Source organism: Ambystoma mexicanum, chromosome 3q, assembly GCF_040938575.1.
Source record: "Ambystoma mexicanum isolate Mex_15411 chromosome 3q, UKY_AmexF1_1, whole genome shotgun sequence".
Classification (NCBI taxonomy): domain Eukaryota; kingdom Metazoa; phylum Chordata; class Amphibia; order Caudata; family Ambystomatidae; genus Ambystoma; species Ambystoma mexicanum.
In genome coordinates this window covers 310,971,070-310,985,544 of record NC_090926.1, presented here as the reverse complement: position 1 = coordinate 310,985,544, position 14,475 = coordinate 310,971,070, and the positions used below count along the sequence as shown (strand labels likewise).

The following is a 14,475-nucleotide window of genomic DNA, read 5'->3' as shown; positions in this document are numbered from 1 at the left end:
GTGTGCCCCAACCCTCTCTAATTTTCTGCGATTTTGCTGTATGCCCCCGGCCCCTCTAGTCCCATAATGTTGCTGTGTGCCTCCCCTTTTTGCCCCTTATGTCCTCCCCCTCCTGCTTTCCCTGATCTCTTCTCCCTCCTGCCCCCGTCCCATTCATTGCAGGATTTGTCTTAAATCAAGAAGGGATCACCATCAATAACCTTTTGCCAACGCTTGGATTTGACTTCTGACACATCGACTCGAGGTGCTTCACCCTTTCTACTCTCATGCTGGTCAGCCCACACTCAGGTCAGCCCTGAAACATGCTCTGCCCATCCGTCACTGTGAATCCTCGCCTACATTTTCTGCTCCCTTAAAACATTATGTGGTTTACTGACCTCTGCAACTGTACTTACTCTCCCCTCTGTTTCTCTGCTCTTTCCACTGTTTTATTCTCTTTTCTCCTCTGCTCCCCCTCTTTCCCCCTTCTCTCTCTCCCTGCCCCTCCCTTACCTTTTTTTGCACCTGCTCCAACCGAGTAGTCCCTTGACCTAGTGTGATGGTTTAATTGTTTGTCTCCTCCCACCCTTGCATGTTACTTGCCCCACTCCGGCACTGCATGGGGTGTCGTGGGGGCCGTTGCAGTGGTCGCCTGTTTTGTTCCTCTCCTTGCTTTCTCCTCCCCTCGTGTAATAATCCAGAGATGTCAGACCTAGTGGAGTGGTTGCCTGTCTAATCCTGTTTCACTCTTGTCTGTGTCTTGGCACTTGCACGGTATGGGATGTGGCTAGGCTGAATGCGATGGTTGAGCTTAGCTTTGTTGCTGTGCATGGCCTGTGAGCATGTTTTTGTGTGTTCCCCTGTCCCCTCCCCTATCGCCAGGCACGTTGACGCTCATTGTGTATGGGCGCTGTGTGGATGGACTACCATATCATATGACTATGCTTACTCTCTACTCTACACCATCACACAATTGGAGTGCAGCTATACCCCTCGATCAATTCAGCCTAGCTGTTCACATACGAACAGTATCCCATGAAGACCTCAACATTGTAATAGAACTCAGCTATATCCAACGACAAACCGGCCTAGCTGCACAAATAAGCACCTCACAGGTCTAACACAGACAGAACACAGTCTTGGTGGCCACCCGCCAGCAGAGGCGTTGCTAGGGTGGTGGCTGAGGGGGCTATAGCCCGGGGTCTTTTGGTTGTAGCCCTGGATAGAAGCTCAGGGGTTCCAACCAAAAAGGCTAGCTAACCCGCAGTCCCGATAGTCCCAAAATTAGCATAGCCCCAGATCATTTCCAGAGCTAGCAACACCCATGCCCGCCAGACTGCACAAATTGAACCAGTATCAATACCACCACACCTAATGCTACGATGCAGCTACTATCAGGCAATTACATCAGCTGCACACTTAACTGGTGCACCCAGGCACCCTTCGTCACCCTACTCTCTCAACTGACCTGGACCACGGTCCCCGAGGGCGTTTAACCTACCAGCGCTTTGAGGTCATACCAATGATATATAGAGCACTATATAAATGCCCATTAACATAACAAATAAGATAGCTAATTTTTGCAATGTGGCCACTGCCGATGGCCAAAGTCCATGGCCGGTGGGTCACTGTCTTTTATCCTAATTGGTGCAGAGTTGATAGTGGCCATGGCCAATGGGCACTGGATTAGATCTAGCATAACAACACCCTTGAAATTTAGTGAAAACCTTTAAGAGAGAATTAAGACAGACCAACATATCGTGACAAAACCAATGAAGTGTAGGTAGCTACCTAAATATGGGGCTTGCCACGAATGTGTACTGGGTCCAGGGCAGGTGACTCCTGCCAAATGTGGATATGTCATGAGGCATGGACTGAAACTGTTTGATAAGATCCCCTGTTTATAGTCAGTGTTTGACATAGGCATGCACATGGATATTATGCATGTCAAAAAAATGTGAAGTTCCACAAAAGAAAATGTTTGTGTGTGTCAAAGTTGCAAATATTATTGGAATGAAATAGATGGATTACAGATGTAGGGTTGGTTAGATGACTGTTTTGAGAAAAGGCACACGTTGGGGTAGCTACCTGGAGATATGGGAGGCTGTCTCAAACATATGTCCCCATAACCTGTGTGGTTCTTATATTTAAGCATGCTCCTCAGTTATCAATGTATCCCGCATTTGTTATCACTAAACATGCGCCTCAGTTATCATTTGTTAGTTGCTTCTGTCTTGGAGAATGGTCGCTCCAATTATCTATTTCCTGTGCCCAAGACACTGATTGGTGTTGGGCAGAAAATGTCCCCTGCACCCTTGCATTTCCCTATGCATGGGATTAATAAACGACAAACCTAGCTGCGGAACGGAGGAGCACAGTACCTAGGAGATGCAGCCACAGAATCACAGGGGTTGCAGAGACATCTGGGATGGGTAAAAGAATCAGGGGGTGGAGAGGTTTGGAGGAAGAGAAGCTCCACAGGGGGAGAAAAGATGTGAATGGGGGTGGCGCTTGTGGAATTTGAGCCGGACTGGGGCCATTGCGCTGGCCGTTTCGATGCAGCGGCGTGGCTGAGCCTGCCCATGGAAAGATTTGTACTTGACTTTTTTCCAAGCAGGCTCGGCTTGTGCTTGGCAGAGGCAGTGGCTTGAACCTCAAGTCGAGCTCAAGCCAGCCACTGAGCTCTGGCTGGCCCAAGTTCCACTCGGCTTGCTCACCTCTGCCCTACAAGGGCTACTTCTGACCTGCACCCATCAATACTACAGGTTTCTCCTGCGTCTGTCAATCCCTCGATCTTATCAGCTCCACCTTCTCACCGTTTTCTCTTACAGACCCATGTGTAGCGAGGCCAACCTTATCGGCAGAAGGCTGCTTTATAAGACCACTTTTCCATACCTTACTTTACATAAAATGGTGCAAGAATGTACACTGTATTCACAACACAATGCTTGTGCTTTTTCCAAAAAGAAGTGGTATATTATAGATGGGTGGTGCTGTTAAGCAATGCAAAATGCACCTTTGGTTTAACACATATCTGCCCTGTTGAGCTTATCTGCTGGTTTCTCTCACTCTCCCCATCCCTGAGCTTGAGTCTTGAAACGTTGCAGGGCCCTTTTTAAAATCCTCGATCTCCCACTGGGTGGGCACACGCATAATACAAATCCTCTTCAAGAAGCTCCTTCTGTGCATCCCAGCTGATAGGCCCCAGGTCCCCCAGCCCAGTATCACTCCTGAGGACCACCCTTTACAGCCCATCTCCCGCTTCCATCCCCAGAGCCTCTCTCAGCATGATTGCCATTAACTGTAAATGTTACTATTACTGCTGCCTTTAAATGGCTTGCTGGTAAATAATGCTGAGTAGCAATGTGCTTTACAGTCGAAATGCTGGCAAATATTGTGGGCACAGAGATCATGAAAGTGTGTGTTACAGTGGCAGTGGTGCCATATATTGTGGACACGGGTCTTCTAAAAATGTGCTTTCCATGGTCAATTCTGACATTGATTGGATCTCTTCATGTGTTTCCCAGCAGGACTGGTTGTACATTGTAAGACTTTTTAAACAACTTTTCTGGAATGTGTCCAGTAAAAGCATCATTTTAACCCATGATTTTTTTTAATTGTCCCACCTTTAGCTGGTTTGGGTTGTCGCTTTATACATTCGCTGAGGTCTATTCAGGGAAGGTATTTACGACACGCCACTTCCAAAATTCACCAGCCACCATTGCACAGGAGCCACACAGATCATCCTGCACCTGTTGGCAACTTTTAAACCCAGCAGTGCCGGGCCAACCGCGCGGCAATGACATGGATTGGTAGTAGCATGATTGTGGCCCTTAGACTCAGAGAGAATGTAGCAAGTCGAGGTAACCAGTCCCCCAACCCTCCCTGCTAGTCCCCATGCTGCGCAAAACATCAAAGCATTCTAACCGGCATCCCTAAAACCATGGCTTAGGGTTTCAATGACTCTACAAGCTAGCTTGCTGACCATAAGGGGTGAGCAAAATGTTTTCCCATCAAGCGATATAATGCAGAATCTGCACGGTATTCTGCTTCTGCCCGATCCACGAAATCAGCATTACTTTTCCGCCACCCCCAAAATTTTACCCGGTTTCATGCGGTGTATGGTGTTTCGTTCCCATGTTAGTATCCTGTCACGCGACGAGAAACTTTGCACAGGTCCTTTTTTATCCGTGCTTGTCTCATGACGTTGCACAAGCAACTTCGGGTGGTTTTTTGATTTGTGATTGGTTCGCACAGTGAGACGAGAAACTGTGTGCCAGTCTTATAGATCCGTGCTAGGGTTGCGACATAAGAAATGTGTGGTTTTTTTTCGATCTGTACTACTTTCGTGCAGCGGTGCGAGAAACTTCAGGTGGGTATTTTTTTATCCATGGTAGTTTCATGCAGTGGCACGAGAAACTTGGTACCGCTCTTTTTGATTTGCACTAGGTTTGCGCAGTGGCACGAGGAACTTCACAAAGCATTTTGTTTGATGCATAGTAGGTTCACGCAGTGGCACTATAAACTTTGTGCCCCTCTTTTTGATTTGTGCTAGGTTCACGCAGCAGTATGAGAAACGTTGCGCGGCGCAGTTTCGGTTATGAGATGGCAAGAGAAACTTCATACAGCTTTTTTCGATTCGCGCTAGGTTCTCGCAGCGGCACGAGAAACTTTGCGATGCTCTTTTCGATACGCTGGAGTGGTGATCAGGGGTTTCTGCGAAAAGAATTTAAATCTTTCCGATTTCTCTTCCGCAACTGGCGGAACGGAATTTCACAATTTCGCTCCACCCTACTGACAATACAGGGAAATCCATTTATACTCTGCAGCAGAAATATTTATTTCACAAAAACATATAGACTCTGCAACAAAATGCAGAGCTAAGTCTCCCTGGAGAAGCATCTACCACGCTGAGAAACAGAAACAGGAGAACATACCTAGTATAGGTGGTCCTTCATCACTGGGAGGCTAAGGGTATGGAAAGGCACGAGGAGGCCCACAGGGAAAGAGAGTGTGTGTGTGTGTGTGGAGGCATAGTAGTGGGCGTGTCTGTTCGTTCGTGTTCCTGCGTGCGTTTCATTTTCTGTGGGCAGTGTGTTGGGGTGTGGGTGAGAGTGAAGCAAGAAAGAATGGGCGGTTATGCCTCAAAGGACAGTGAATCGTTCTTGCCGGTTGCCTAAAGGCATTAATATGACGGTGTTACACTTTCCAACGAGTCCTTTACTCCAAACCCTCAAAGGGTGGGTGAGCGATGAGTGAAGGGAGGGGTGAGCTGTGTGGGTGATTCGAAGTGAGCTGTGGATGAGCTGTGGATGAGGGAGAGCGCAGGGGGTGAATGAGGGAGGCGGGGATGGCTGAGCTATGGCTGGGAGGATGGGTGGGGGATGCGCTGTGGGTGGGGAGTAGGGCTGAGCTGTGTGCGCGGGGAGGCGTGTGTGGTGAGCACAGAGATGCTGGCAGTCAGGAGGATGTGCGGGCTGCCCTGGCTGTGGCAGAGCCTCTGACAGTCCGACTCTGGGGTTCGCGGCGCCTTCTATGTCTTTTTCTGACTCGAGTGCAACCTTCCTGCTGAACGAGGTAAGGGCGGGCAGCTGGAAGAACGCCCTGGCACCTCACTGTGGTCCAATGTTATGTCCATAGCGACTGACAGGAGTCCGTGTGAGGGCGACTGTGGGATTCTGACAGAACAAACATCTCAAATTCTGAAACACGACAAAGCGACGCCTCGGGGAGGTAAGGGAACCAGCTGGCAGTGGGCGTTCAGGGCAGAAGAGCCGGGCACAGGGACTGGCAGAGGGAGGGAGCGAGGCGAGAGAATGGCAGGGGCCCAACAGGAGGGCAGGGCAAAGCGCAGGTAAGAAACGTATGCGCTCAGGCAGAGATGGGCAAGCGGGCAGGACTGGCAGACGGGGCGGGGTTCAAGCAGGTCCGAGAAGGAGAGCCAGGCACAGACAGTATGAGGTGTGGAGGTGAGGGGGCACAACTACGAGCGTGAGGGGGCGGAGGGGCAAGACCAGAAGGGGGGTGGAGACGCACGAGACAGGGACTCACTTGGCGGGCGAGAGACAGCCAGAGGGCGAGGGAAGAATAAAGGGCGCGTGTAGACCCAGGGGCGCCGACTGGCAGAGGGACATGGGGCTCACAGCCTGGCAGAGGGAGCAGAGACCGAGCTAAGCAGGGCAGCCGAAGATGGGCGATATACAAAAAAATACACACACAGAACACACGTTAAATGAGATGGGAGAAGGTGTTGCCAGGAGGGGAGGGAACCATGGAGACCAAGAGGATGAGAGGGGGGGGGGGCTTGACGGGGGACTCGGAGACACTGACTGACGGAGGACAGGGATAGAGGGACTGGCATGGAAAGAGGGGCAGGCAGTCAGGGACAGACATCCAAGTACAGATGGTACGCAGTGACAGACACTGTGGATTGTGACAGACAGGCGCTGAAAGAGAGTGCCACAGAAGCAGCGAGGCGGCAGCAGGCTGCGACACGGAGTGGCTGGTACACTGGCACCTAATGGCACGCAGATATGGGAATACTGTGAGAGAGCGGCACTGACAGGCAGGGCTGCTGCCAGGTCTGGAACATATCCGGGGCGAGGCTAATGTCGGGACACGGGGCTAACTAGCGCGTTGGTTGTAGCCCGTGAGCGTCTATCCGCGGCTACAGCCAAAAGACCTGGGGTTATAGCCCCCTCAGCCTCATACCTGAGAATAATAATTCTGCATGCATAGCATACTTAGCACAAAGAAGCAGAGTCAAACAATTGCAGTATATATTTTATGCCATAAATGGTATTTTATGCTACACATGCACAGGGCCCAACTGCCAACGCCATGGCACATAATTGCCTCATGCCACTTGGACCTCAGTCCAAACATACATGATAAACACATCTCACCACAGCAGGGCACCACATAGCAGAATGCATTTATAACCACATGTACATGGCACCGCTGGGCAGAGATGATCAGTGTTGCAGAGTCATAACCAGCAACTCCAGTCTGCCACACCAGGGAGTGCGTAGCTGCCGGCATGAGAACAGAATCTGGCATGGGCTCAGCCAACCAACACAGAGAGGCTGCATCAAAAGGTGCGGCGAGCGGCGCGCAGCGTGCAGATATGTGACCACCCATGCGCATAGCAACTGAGCGCAGATGAGGGCTCTGCAATACTTAACATGCACATTAAATGCAATACATCACATTTACATTTGTTAAGCATGACATGTCAAATGGTACAGTATGTTGCATGCATACATTTCTGATTGAAGTTTGGCCACACAGTTGCAAGAACATTATTTGTTAAATGTATAAGACATGCCAATTTATGCTAATGTATTGCATGGATAATCAGCCGACCTTGGTACATAGGGAAAGACTAGACAAACAAAACTGATTCCCTCGCTTATGTGGGACCTACCTGTGACGAGGGGTGGCCAGGGTCCCCCCCACTAGCCTGCCAGTCATGCAGGACTGTCATCTCCGCACTCCCATCACTTGCCAGATGGCAATGGCTCCATGAAGGACACGCGTGTGGAACACAGCCCCTGAACCCCAGGGTATGCCATAGGGGACGAACACAGGGTCCAGACACTGTCCCAAGGCCCAGACAGGACTCTTTGACCCAGGAAAGCCGGCCTCCCATGGGCTTTGGACTAGAGCCATGTTCAAGCGCAGGGAGTGACAACACCACCTCTACAGTCATTAACCCCTCCCCACATGAGGGCATATGCATATGGCAGCATGTGGCCGTAGTGGTAGCCATGAACCCCCCTCACCAATTCAAGTAGCACAGCTTTATTTGAAGCCCATAAATGACAAAAAATCCCATCTGAGCAAGCGAGCGAGGTGGCAGCGGACCAGCACCCTCAGGGAGTTCCACAAAGATAAAAACACTGGTTACCACACACTATAGCGGCCCCTACTCCCGCAGAGACCCTCACGGCAAGTCAGGCAAAACCACCCAAAGGACTAATGCCAAGAAAAGATGGCCAGGACCCTCCATTCCACAGGCTCCCATATGCCAGCAGTGACCCTGGCAGCTGTCCACTTGTTCGCAGCAAGGGCCACCAAGACAAACACAAAATGGAGGAGAATGGGTGAAAAGGCATAGTGGGTAAGAGGGGGTGAAAGGAGAAAGGAGATGAGAGGGAGTGTAAGGGGACAGAGGATGAAATGGGTGATTGCGGAGAGGGAAGTCAAAGGGTAGAAAGGGAATGAAAGAGGCGACATGGTGAGAGGGGAGCGAAAGGAGAGAGTGGGTTAAAGAGGTGAACGAGAGGGTGGAGTGAAAGGCAGAAGTGGTAAGGGCTTAAACAGAGGGCAAGAGATGAGGGCTGATAGGGGCATACAAAGAGGGGTGAAAGAGGAGAGGGGTGGAATGAGGGAAGGGAGGGAAACAGGGGATAAAGGGAAGTGAAAGAAGATGAAAGGGAAGAGGGGTGGAGAGGTTGGGGTTGAAAGGGAGAGGATGGTGATTCAAAGTTACAGGGCGAGAGGGAGTGAAAGGGGTAAAAGGGATGAAAGGGAGAGAAGATGGGGTGAACGTGAGAGAAGGGGTGAAATGGAGAAAAGGAGGTGAAAGGGAGAAAAGGGTTCCATGTGTTAATATCCCCGCAAAAATATCGCGACACAAAAATATCCCCATATTTTTGTGGCAATATTGAGCCATGGACCCTGAGGGGTACACCCCCGCAACCCCCAGATTATTTTTAAATGTGCGGGGGACACCGCCGCAACCCCTGCTCCCACAAATGACCCACCCACAAAAATTATCGCCTATGGCGAGACAAACAACCATATGGACAGTGATATTTTTGGTGGGGATAATATGTAGAGATACCGAGAAAAGGGGGTGAAAGGGAGATAAGGGGGTGAAAGGGAGAGAATGCAATGGGGAAGAAGATCAGGAAGGAATGAAGCAGGCGTGGAGGGTGGAAACTTAAGGTGAAGGTTTTGGAGGCTAAACAGAAGTTTTAAGACTTTAAGGAGGAGGGGTGACGAGGGAGAAATGAGAGTTACAAAGAAATAAAAGTGTTGGATGAGGATAGAATGAGCACAGGTTTAGGAGCTGAGTGGAAAGAGCCATCTTGAGCACTTTTGAGGTCCTGGGCACTGGCATCTTTGGGGCCCCCTCCAACAAACCAAATCACCAAAGTGATCAAGAATATCTGCCCCGACCCCCTACCGCAATCACAACCAATAGGTTGATATGCTGCCTCACAGCATTAAAAATAAGGATGTTTACTCCCTTGAAGTCCCCTTACCCTCTTCATCTTTGCTCTAATCAGAATGATAAACTATTACCATTTGAAGGCCAACATTATCAGTCTACGAAGAGATTACTTCTGTTTTAGCATGGATTCAGGGAGACTTTTTATCAATACAATCCAGGAAGGTATGCAATCTCTAGTATTGATGCAGGGCTGTATGTAAAAGGTGCATGTAACCCAGAATGGAAAGCACCCTCACATTAGCTGCCTCACAGAATGCAAACGTGGTCAAGCCTGGACAGAGGAGACCACGTGGATGGAAGGAGAAAGCTACACATACCATAGCATGGACAGTGGATGCAGATTAGAAGCTACCAGGAAGGTGTCTATGTTCAGACAGACTGAGATTACAGTGGGACATGGTTACAAATAGTGCTGCCATTAGAGATAAAAGGAGCAAGTGCCTGTGGTGTGCAATATGTAAATGTTCACTATTATAGTGAAAGCAACACTGTAGCCAGTGAAACCATCAGAACGAAATCTCTCTGAAGGGCTGACGATTTTGAAAGGTTTAGCGACTAGCAATTTCGAGAGGCTAGGCAATACAAGATTACATTATATGCCCAGCATTACACACACTGGTTAAGGGGTGAATCTGGGATGTGTGCCAACACTGCAATTTCTGCATTTAAACACTTTCGTTACCAGCTCTTACCATGAACTAAAATAATCTCATTTTATAAAACGGACTTGGAAAGTACACCAATCACATTGCCATTTTTTTTTAACAAACAAAATACTATAGAAGGGTGTTACACAGAATGATCCTAGCTTCATTCTCTCCAGCATGAAGAGAAGTATATAAGTACCAGCATACCAACCAATGTGATTTAACAGATTTAATCTGGGTTGGTCTTTTGTATTAGCTTTGCATAGTTCCAAAACACTGGCTTGTGAAATTGTCATTTATAAACATGCAGAAAAACCTTTAACTTTTACAAAAATGCAAAGCATTTTTTTGTGTCAAACAAGCAGACTTTAAAATATGCTTGCCCGAGTCCTGCACCTTCTGGTCCGCTCCCTTCTGTCTACCACCCCTTGCACTCAAATGGCCTACATAAGAAGAAAGATCAAGTAATGGGCTAAATGATGCCACAAACATGCGAGGAGGCAAACTTCACCGAAGACAGCACAGTAATGTACGAGATATTAGATTATTTGACCGGGATCACTGCATTGACTGCTGGCAAAGCCAGGATACAAGCATGAATGCTTTGGTTCCAAATTTGGATACTTATTAATCTCTTGGACTAACAGTTTTTGCTCATCGTTGGAGGCGATTGCCTAGGTTTTACAACACCCCATCTGAACAAACCAATTTCTAGACCTTCACCATAAGGATGACAAGTTACTTTTTATAGCAACACCTATCTGATGCAGGTACATTGCTGATAATAGCACCTGTTCTGCTACAAGACCAAGTATATACGAAGGCAGGTTTATAAACTTCAGACATAGGAAATGCTCAGCCAGCCTTACAGGAATGTGCTATTCTAATCTTGGATAGGAACATATATCTCTGCAACGAGAGCTTAACACATTGAGCTAACTTCAGTGTGATACCTATTAATCTTACACTTATTCATCTCTTGGACTAACATCCCTGGAGGCGATTGCCTAGGTTTTACAACACCCCATCTGAACAAACCAATTTCTAGACCTTCACCATAAGGATGACAAGTTACTTTTTATAGCAACACCTATCTGATGCAACTACATTGCTGATAATAGCACCTGTTGGGCTGCAAGAAAAAGTACATACGCAGGCAGGTTTATAAACTTCAGGCATAGGAATGTGCTATTCTAATCTTGCATAGGAACACATATCCCTGCAATGAATGCTTTAACACACTGAGCTAACTTCTGAACCACTGTGGCACTGAATTTACCAATATGCACTTCGAATTTGGCTATTGCACATGATCAACATCATTCCCACAGGAAGGAAAGAATGCTACAGGAGTTGTGCCGCAAGGAACACACAAACTATATATACCACAGTGAACACAGAAAGCATGACATGATGAATTGATCGAGGCAGATTGTACATACCAAAACAGACAGGCAATAGGTTTAGAGCCTCAGCACGGTGCCATAACATATCCTGATGTGTGCTATTTAAGTCTGGTGAACAAAGAAATCTTACTTCTTTAGATCAGACAGCCTTATGGGGCCCCCTCCAAGGTGGGGGCCCTGGGCAAGTGCCCCTTTTGCCCTCCCATAAAAACCTCCCTGTGAGTGGATGGTCTCCTTGCTTTTCAAGAGCATTACAAACAGTTGCCCCCTGCCCTTCAGGGAACCAGCTCCCACTGAAAGCAAAGTCTGCTCCAAAAAACCCCTGCCACTCTCAAGAATCCATGGAGCAAGACAATAACATCCCCACGCTGTGACCATGGGAAATAAATGCAGCCGCAAATGTTTAGCAAAGCACCTTATTAACATGATGGCCAGAATGAGGCATTACAATGGGGAGCAGTTTCCCGCCGCGTGGACTGTAAAGCACCTGAGCTCCAATAAGTAACCTGTCCAAGGACACACTCGTCTCAAGGAAGCAACTTTCAGCAAACCTCAAGCTAATTCTACCTTCTGGACCCTGGTTTCTTTAAATGACCCCTGCCCCCTGAAAAGTAAGAACCCCGTCCATTCCACCGACACAAACCCACCAGGGAGGGCACAGCAAAGTACCTGCGGTGGTCTGCAAGACCCTGGCAAGCATGGGAGGAGAGTATGCGCGAATCAGCAGGGTGAGGGGTTGGCGTCTACCTAATGCAGCACAGTGAGAAACAAAGAGCATGGCATTAGTGATGCAATACGCCCCACAGAAGTGGCCCACGGTCCATACTGACCGGCCTAGATCTTCCGTGCAGGGCACGGCACCCTGCCCTTTTCCAGCAAGCCCTGCCCCGCCCAAAGCACCACTCTGTCCTCTCAAAATGTAAAAACGCGCTGCCATTTTAGAACAGTGGGCAGATAAGGACTCCATAATGAGACAAAAACTGGGTGAATAAAATAGAGGCCAGCATTCCATGAAACCCTGCACCGCCACCTACTTGCGCACTGCGCGGGACCTGTGTGTTGTTATAAACATGGAATCCAATGAAGCCTTGCATTGAGTGCTTATTCCTTCTCACCATCAAGGGCTTTAAGTGGGCAGGGTTTATCCAGGTCTGGGTTCTAAAGTCTGTCTCGGGCTCCCCCGACCACCAGAAGCTTCCCAGCATCCTCTCCTAGATGCTGCTGCCCGTTCCACATCAATACCCGGAGGCCCCATGAAAGGTCCCAAATGGGCCTACAAAAAAGGGGTCCGAACGAGTCACAAACAATATTCAAGGGCAGGACTCAAGAAGTGTCTGCTGCAGTCTAAGAATTGCTGTCAGTCAATAAGGAACCTTTAAAAGATTTGAGGCCAATGTAATTAAAGAAGCTGCCTGACAGATGCGGCCGAGGTTTGCAACCTTGCATTAAAGGGAGAAAACGTGCTTTCAAAAGATGCCTTAACTCTAATTAAGGAGCATTCAAAATAAACTGCTACAATAATAAGTTACTGCGGGTTCTAATGCCTATAAGATAGCTCAGCGAGCTGCAGTGCCTACTGTGGAGTAATGCTTGTTTGCTGGAAGTCTCAATTCCCATGACAGTAAGAGAGTGTAATTGTGTGCTTGTTTATGTGGGAGGTTGGATGTGTGTGCATAGCATGCATGCACAGATCCCTCCAGCAAAACAGAATAAGTGTGGGCTCGCTATTACGGCCCCCGTTCTTCAGGTTGATGCTTCGCTGATCTGTCATGTATGTCTGGATGTAGGCCTTTGCCAGCGGGCCATTGACAGCTTTTGCCTGCCTTGATAATTCTGCAGCCGTGCAATTGACCCACGAGGATATCGGAATAGTGATTGGCAGGGCCTGCATTAGCGTTGCATGGGAATGGCCCCCCTGCATAGTTGAGTCTTGTGAACATACCCTTTCAGGGCTCCACTGGATTCCTGGAAAGTGTCGTCATCTTTCACCACGATGCAGCTTTGGAAATGCAACATCAGAGGTCATCAGTCAAAGGGTTCACATTAAGTAGCCTTGCTCTTTCCATCCCCGGATGTACATTTAATCCCTTGCATGCCTCCATTTGAAGGACATTATGCATGGCTGAAACCCCGGGTAGTTGATCTTTGGATTTCCATAGGCACCTGGGCCTAAGTCACGGGACCAATCCTACCGCAAGTTTAGATCCAACACCATCATATGGCTGAAATCCAACAACCAGCATTAATAACCACTACCTAGAACACAGTTAGAACTGATCGGCCACCGCGCTATGGTACTCACCATATGACCTGATATCTTCACTTCTATGACAGTATCTTTGTAATTATCCCCTGCACCAGATTTTATTTTGTATGTAATACCCTCTGGGAACTGCCTGCACATTCTCCTGCTGCATACTATGCCTGTAAATACGCCCTCTCTGTATATGCACCCTTGTAATTGCGACCTGTATGTAATCTGCATATATTTCTGTGTAACTAAGCTTCGCATATACTTGTAACTGTTGCGCCCTGTTACCCCAGGGTATGATGCGCATTATAAATAATAAAACAAACAAACAAACAAACAAATGGGGCTATATATAGAGGGAGGGGACAGGGTCTCGAACAAAGTTAGTAGCATAATGGAGTAGTCCGGTCCAAAGCCAGCCATGAACTGTGGCAGAGCCCCAATGCTGTATTTATTTATTTATTTTATTTATGCATGTATTAAAGCGCACAAAACCCTGGGGTATCTAGGCGCTAGTTACATTGAGGGGAAAAAGAAGAGGGGTTGGGGGAAATGCATTAGGGTGAGTGATGAGTCTTAGGAGGAGCAGAGTTAGTTGAGAAGCCAGGTCTTTAAGTTTCTGCCGAAGGACTTTTCTGAGTGCTGAGTACACATCATAGTATGTTTTTTTATGTCTTCAGGGCTTTTTGTTGTAAGTGACATGACACATTTATGTTCCCATCGATTCATTGGCATCTTCTGAATCCTCATTGCGGTCAACCAAGGTGAAGCTAAGGGCCGTGTGTCCTGCAGGCTGGACACTCTTGGCCTTTGGCGGAGCAGTCTTTGCTTTCAGTCGAGTAGGCTTGGCTGCCGCACCGCTAATTAATGTTCTCTCCAAGACTCCCTTGTGGTCTTCATGTCATGGCTGATTTGAGACTCGGTCCTTTGTCTGAGACTCCATCTGTGTCT

General features: G+C 48.3%; 1 protein-coding gene across 2 annotated transcripts in view; it reads left to right on the top strand.

Moving 5' to 3' along the window:
* CACNB3 (calcium voltage-gated channel auxiliary subunit beta 3) overlaps positions 1-14,475 on the top strand; it is a 544,884-nt gene that overhangs the window by 195,123 nt on the left and 335,286 nt on the right. Inside the window, exon 1 of one of the 2 annotated variants that reach the window (XM_069653854.1) lies at positions 5,400-5,556. The exons of the other annotated variant lie outside the window; for it this stretch is intronic. Coding sequence (XP_069509955.1) covers positions 5,515-5,556 — 42 coding nt within the window. The 5' untranslated portion in view covers positions 5,400-5,514. Of the gene's footprint in view, positions 1-5,399; positions 5,557-14,475 lie in introns of those variants that run through there. 2 annotated transcript variants of the gene reach the window in all.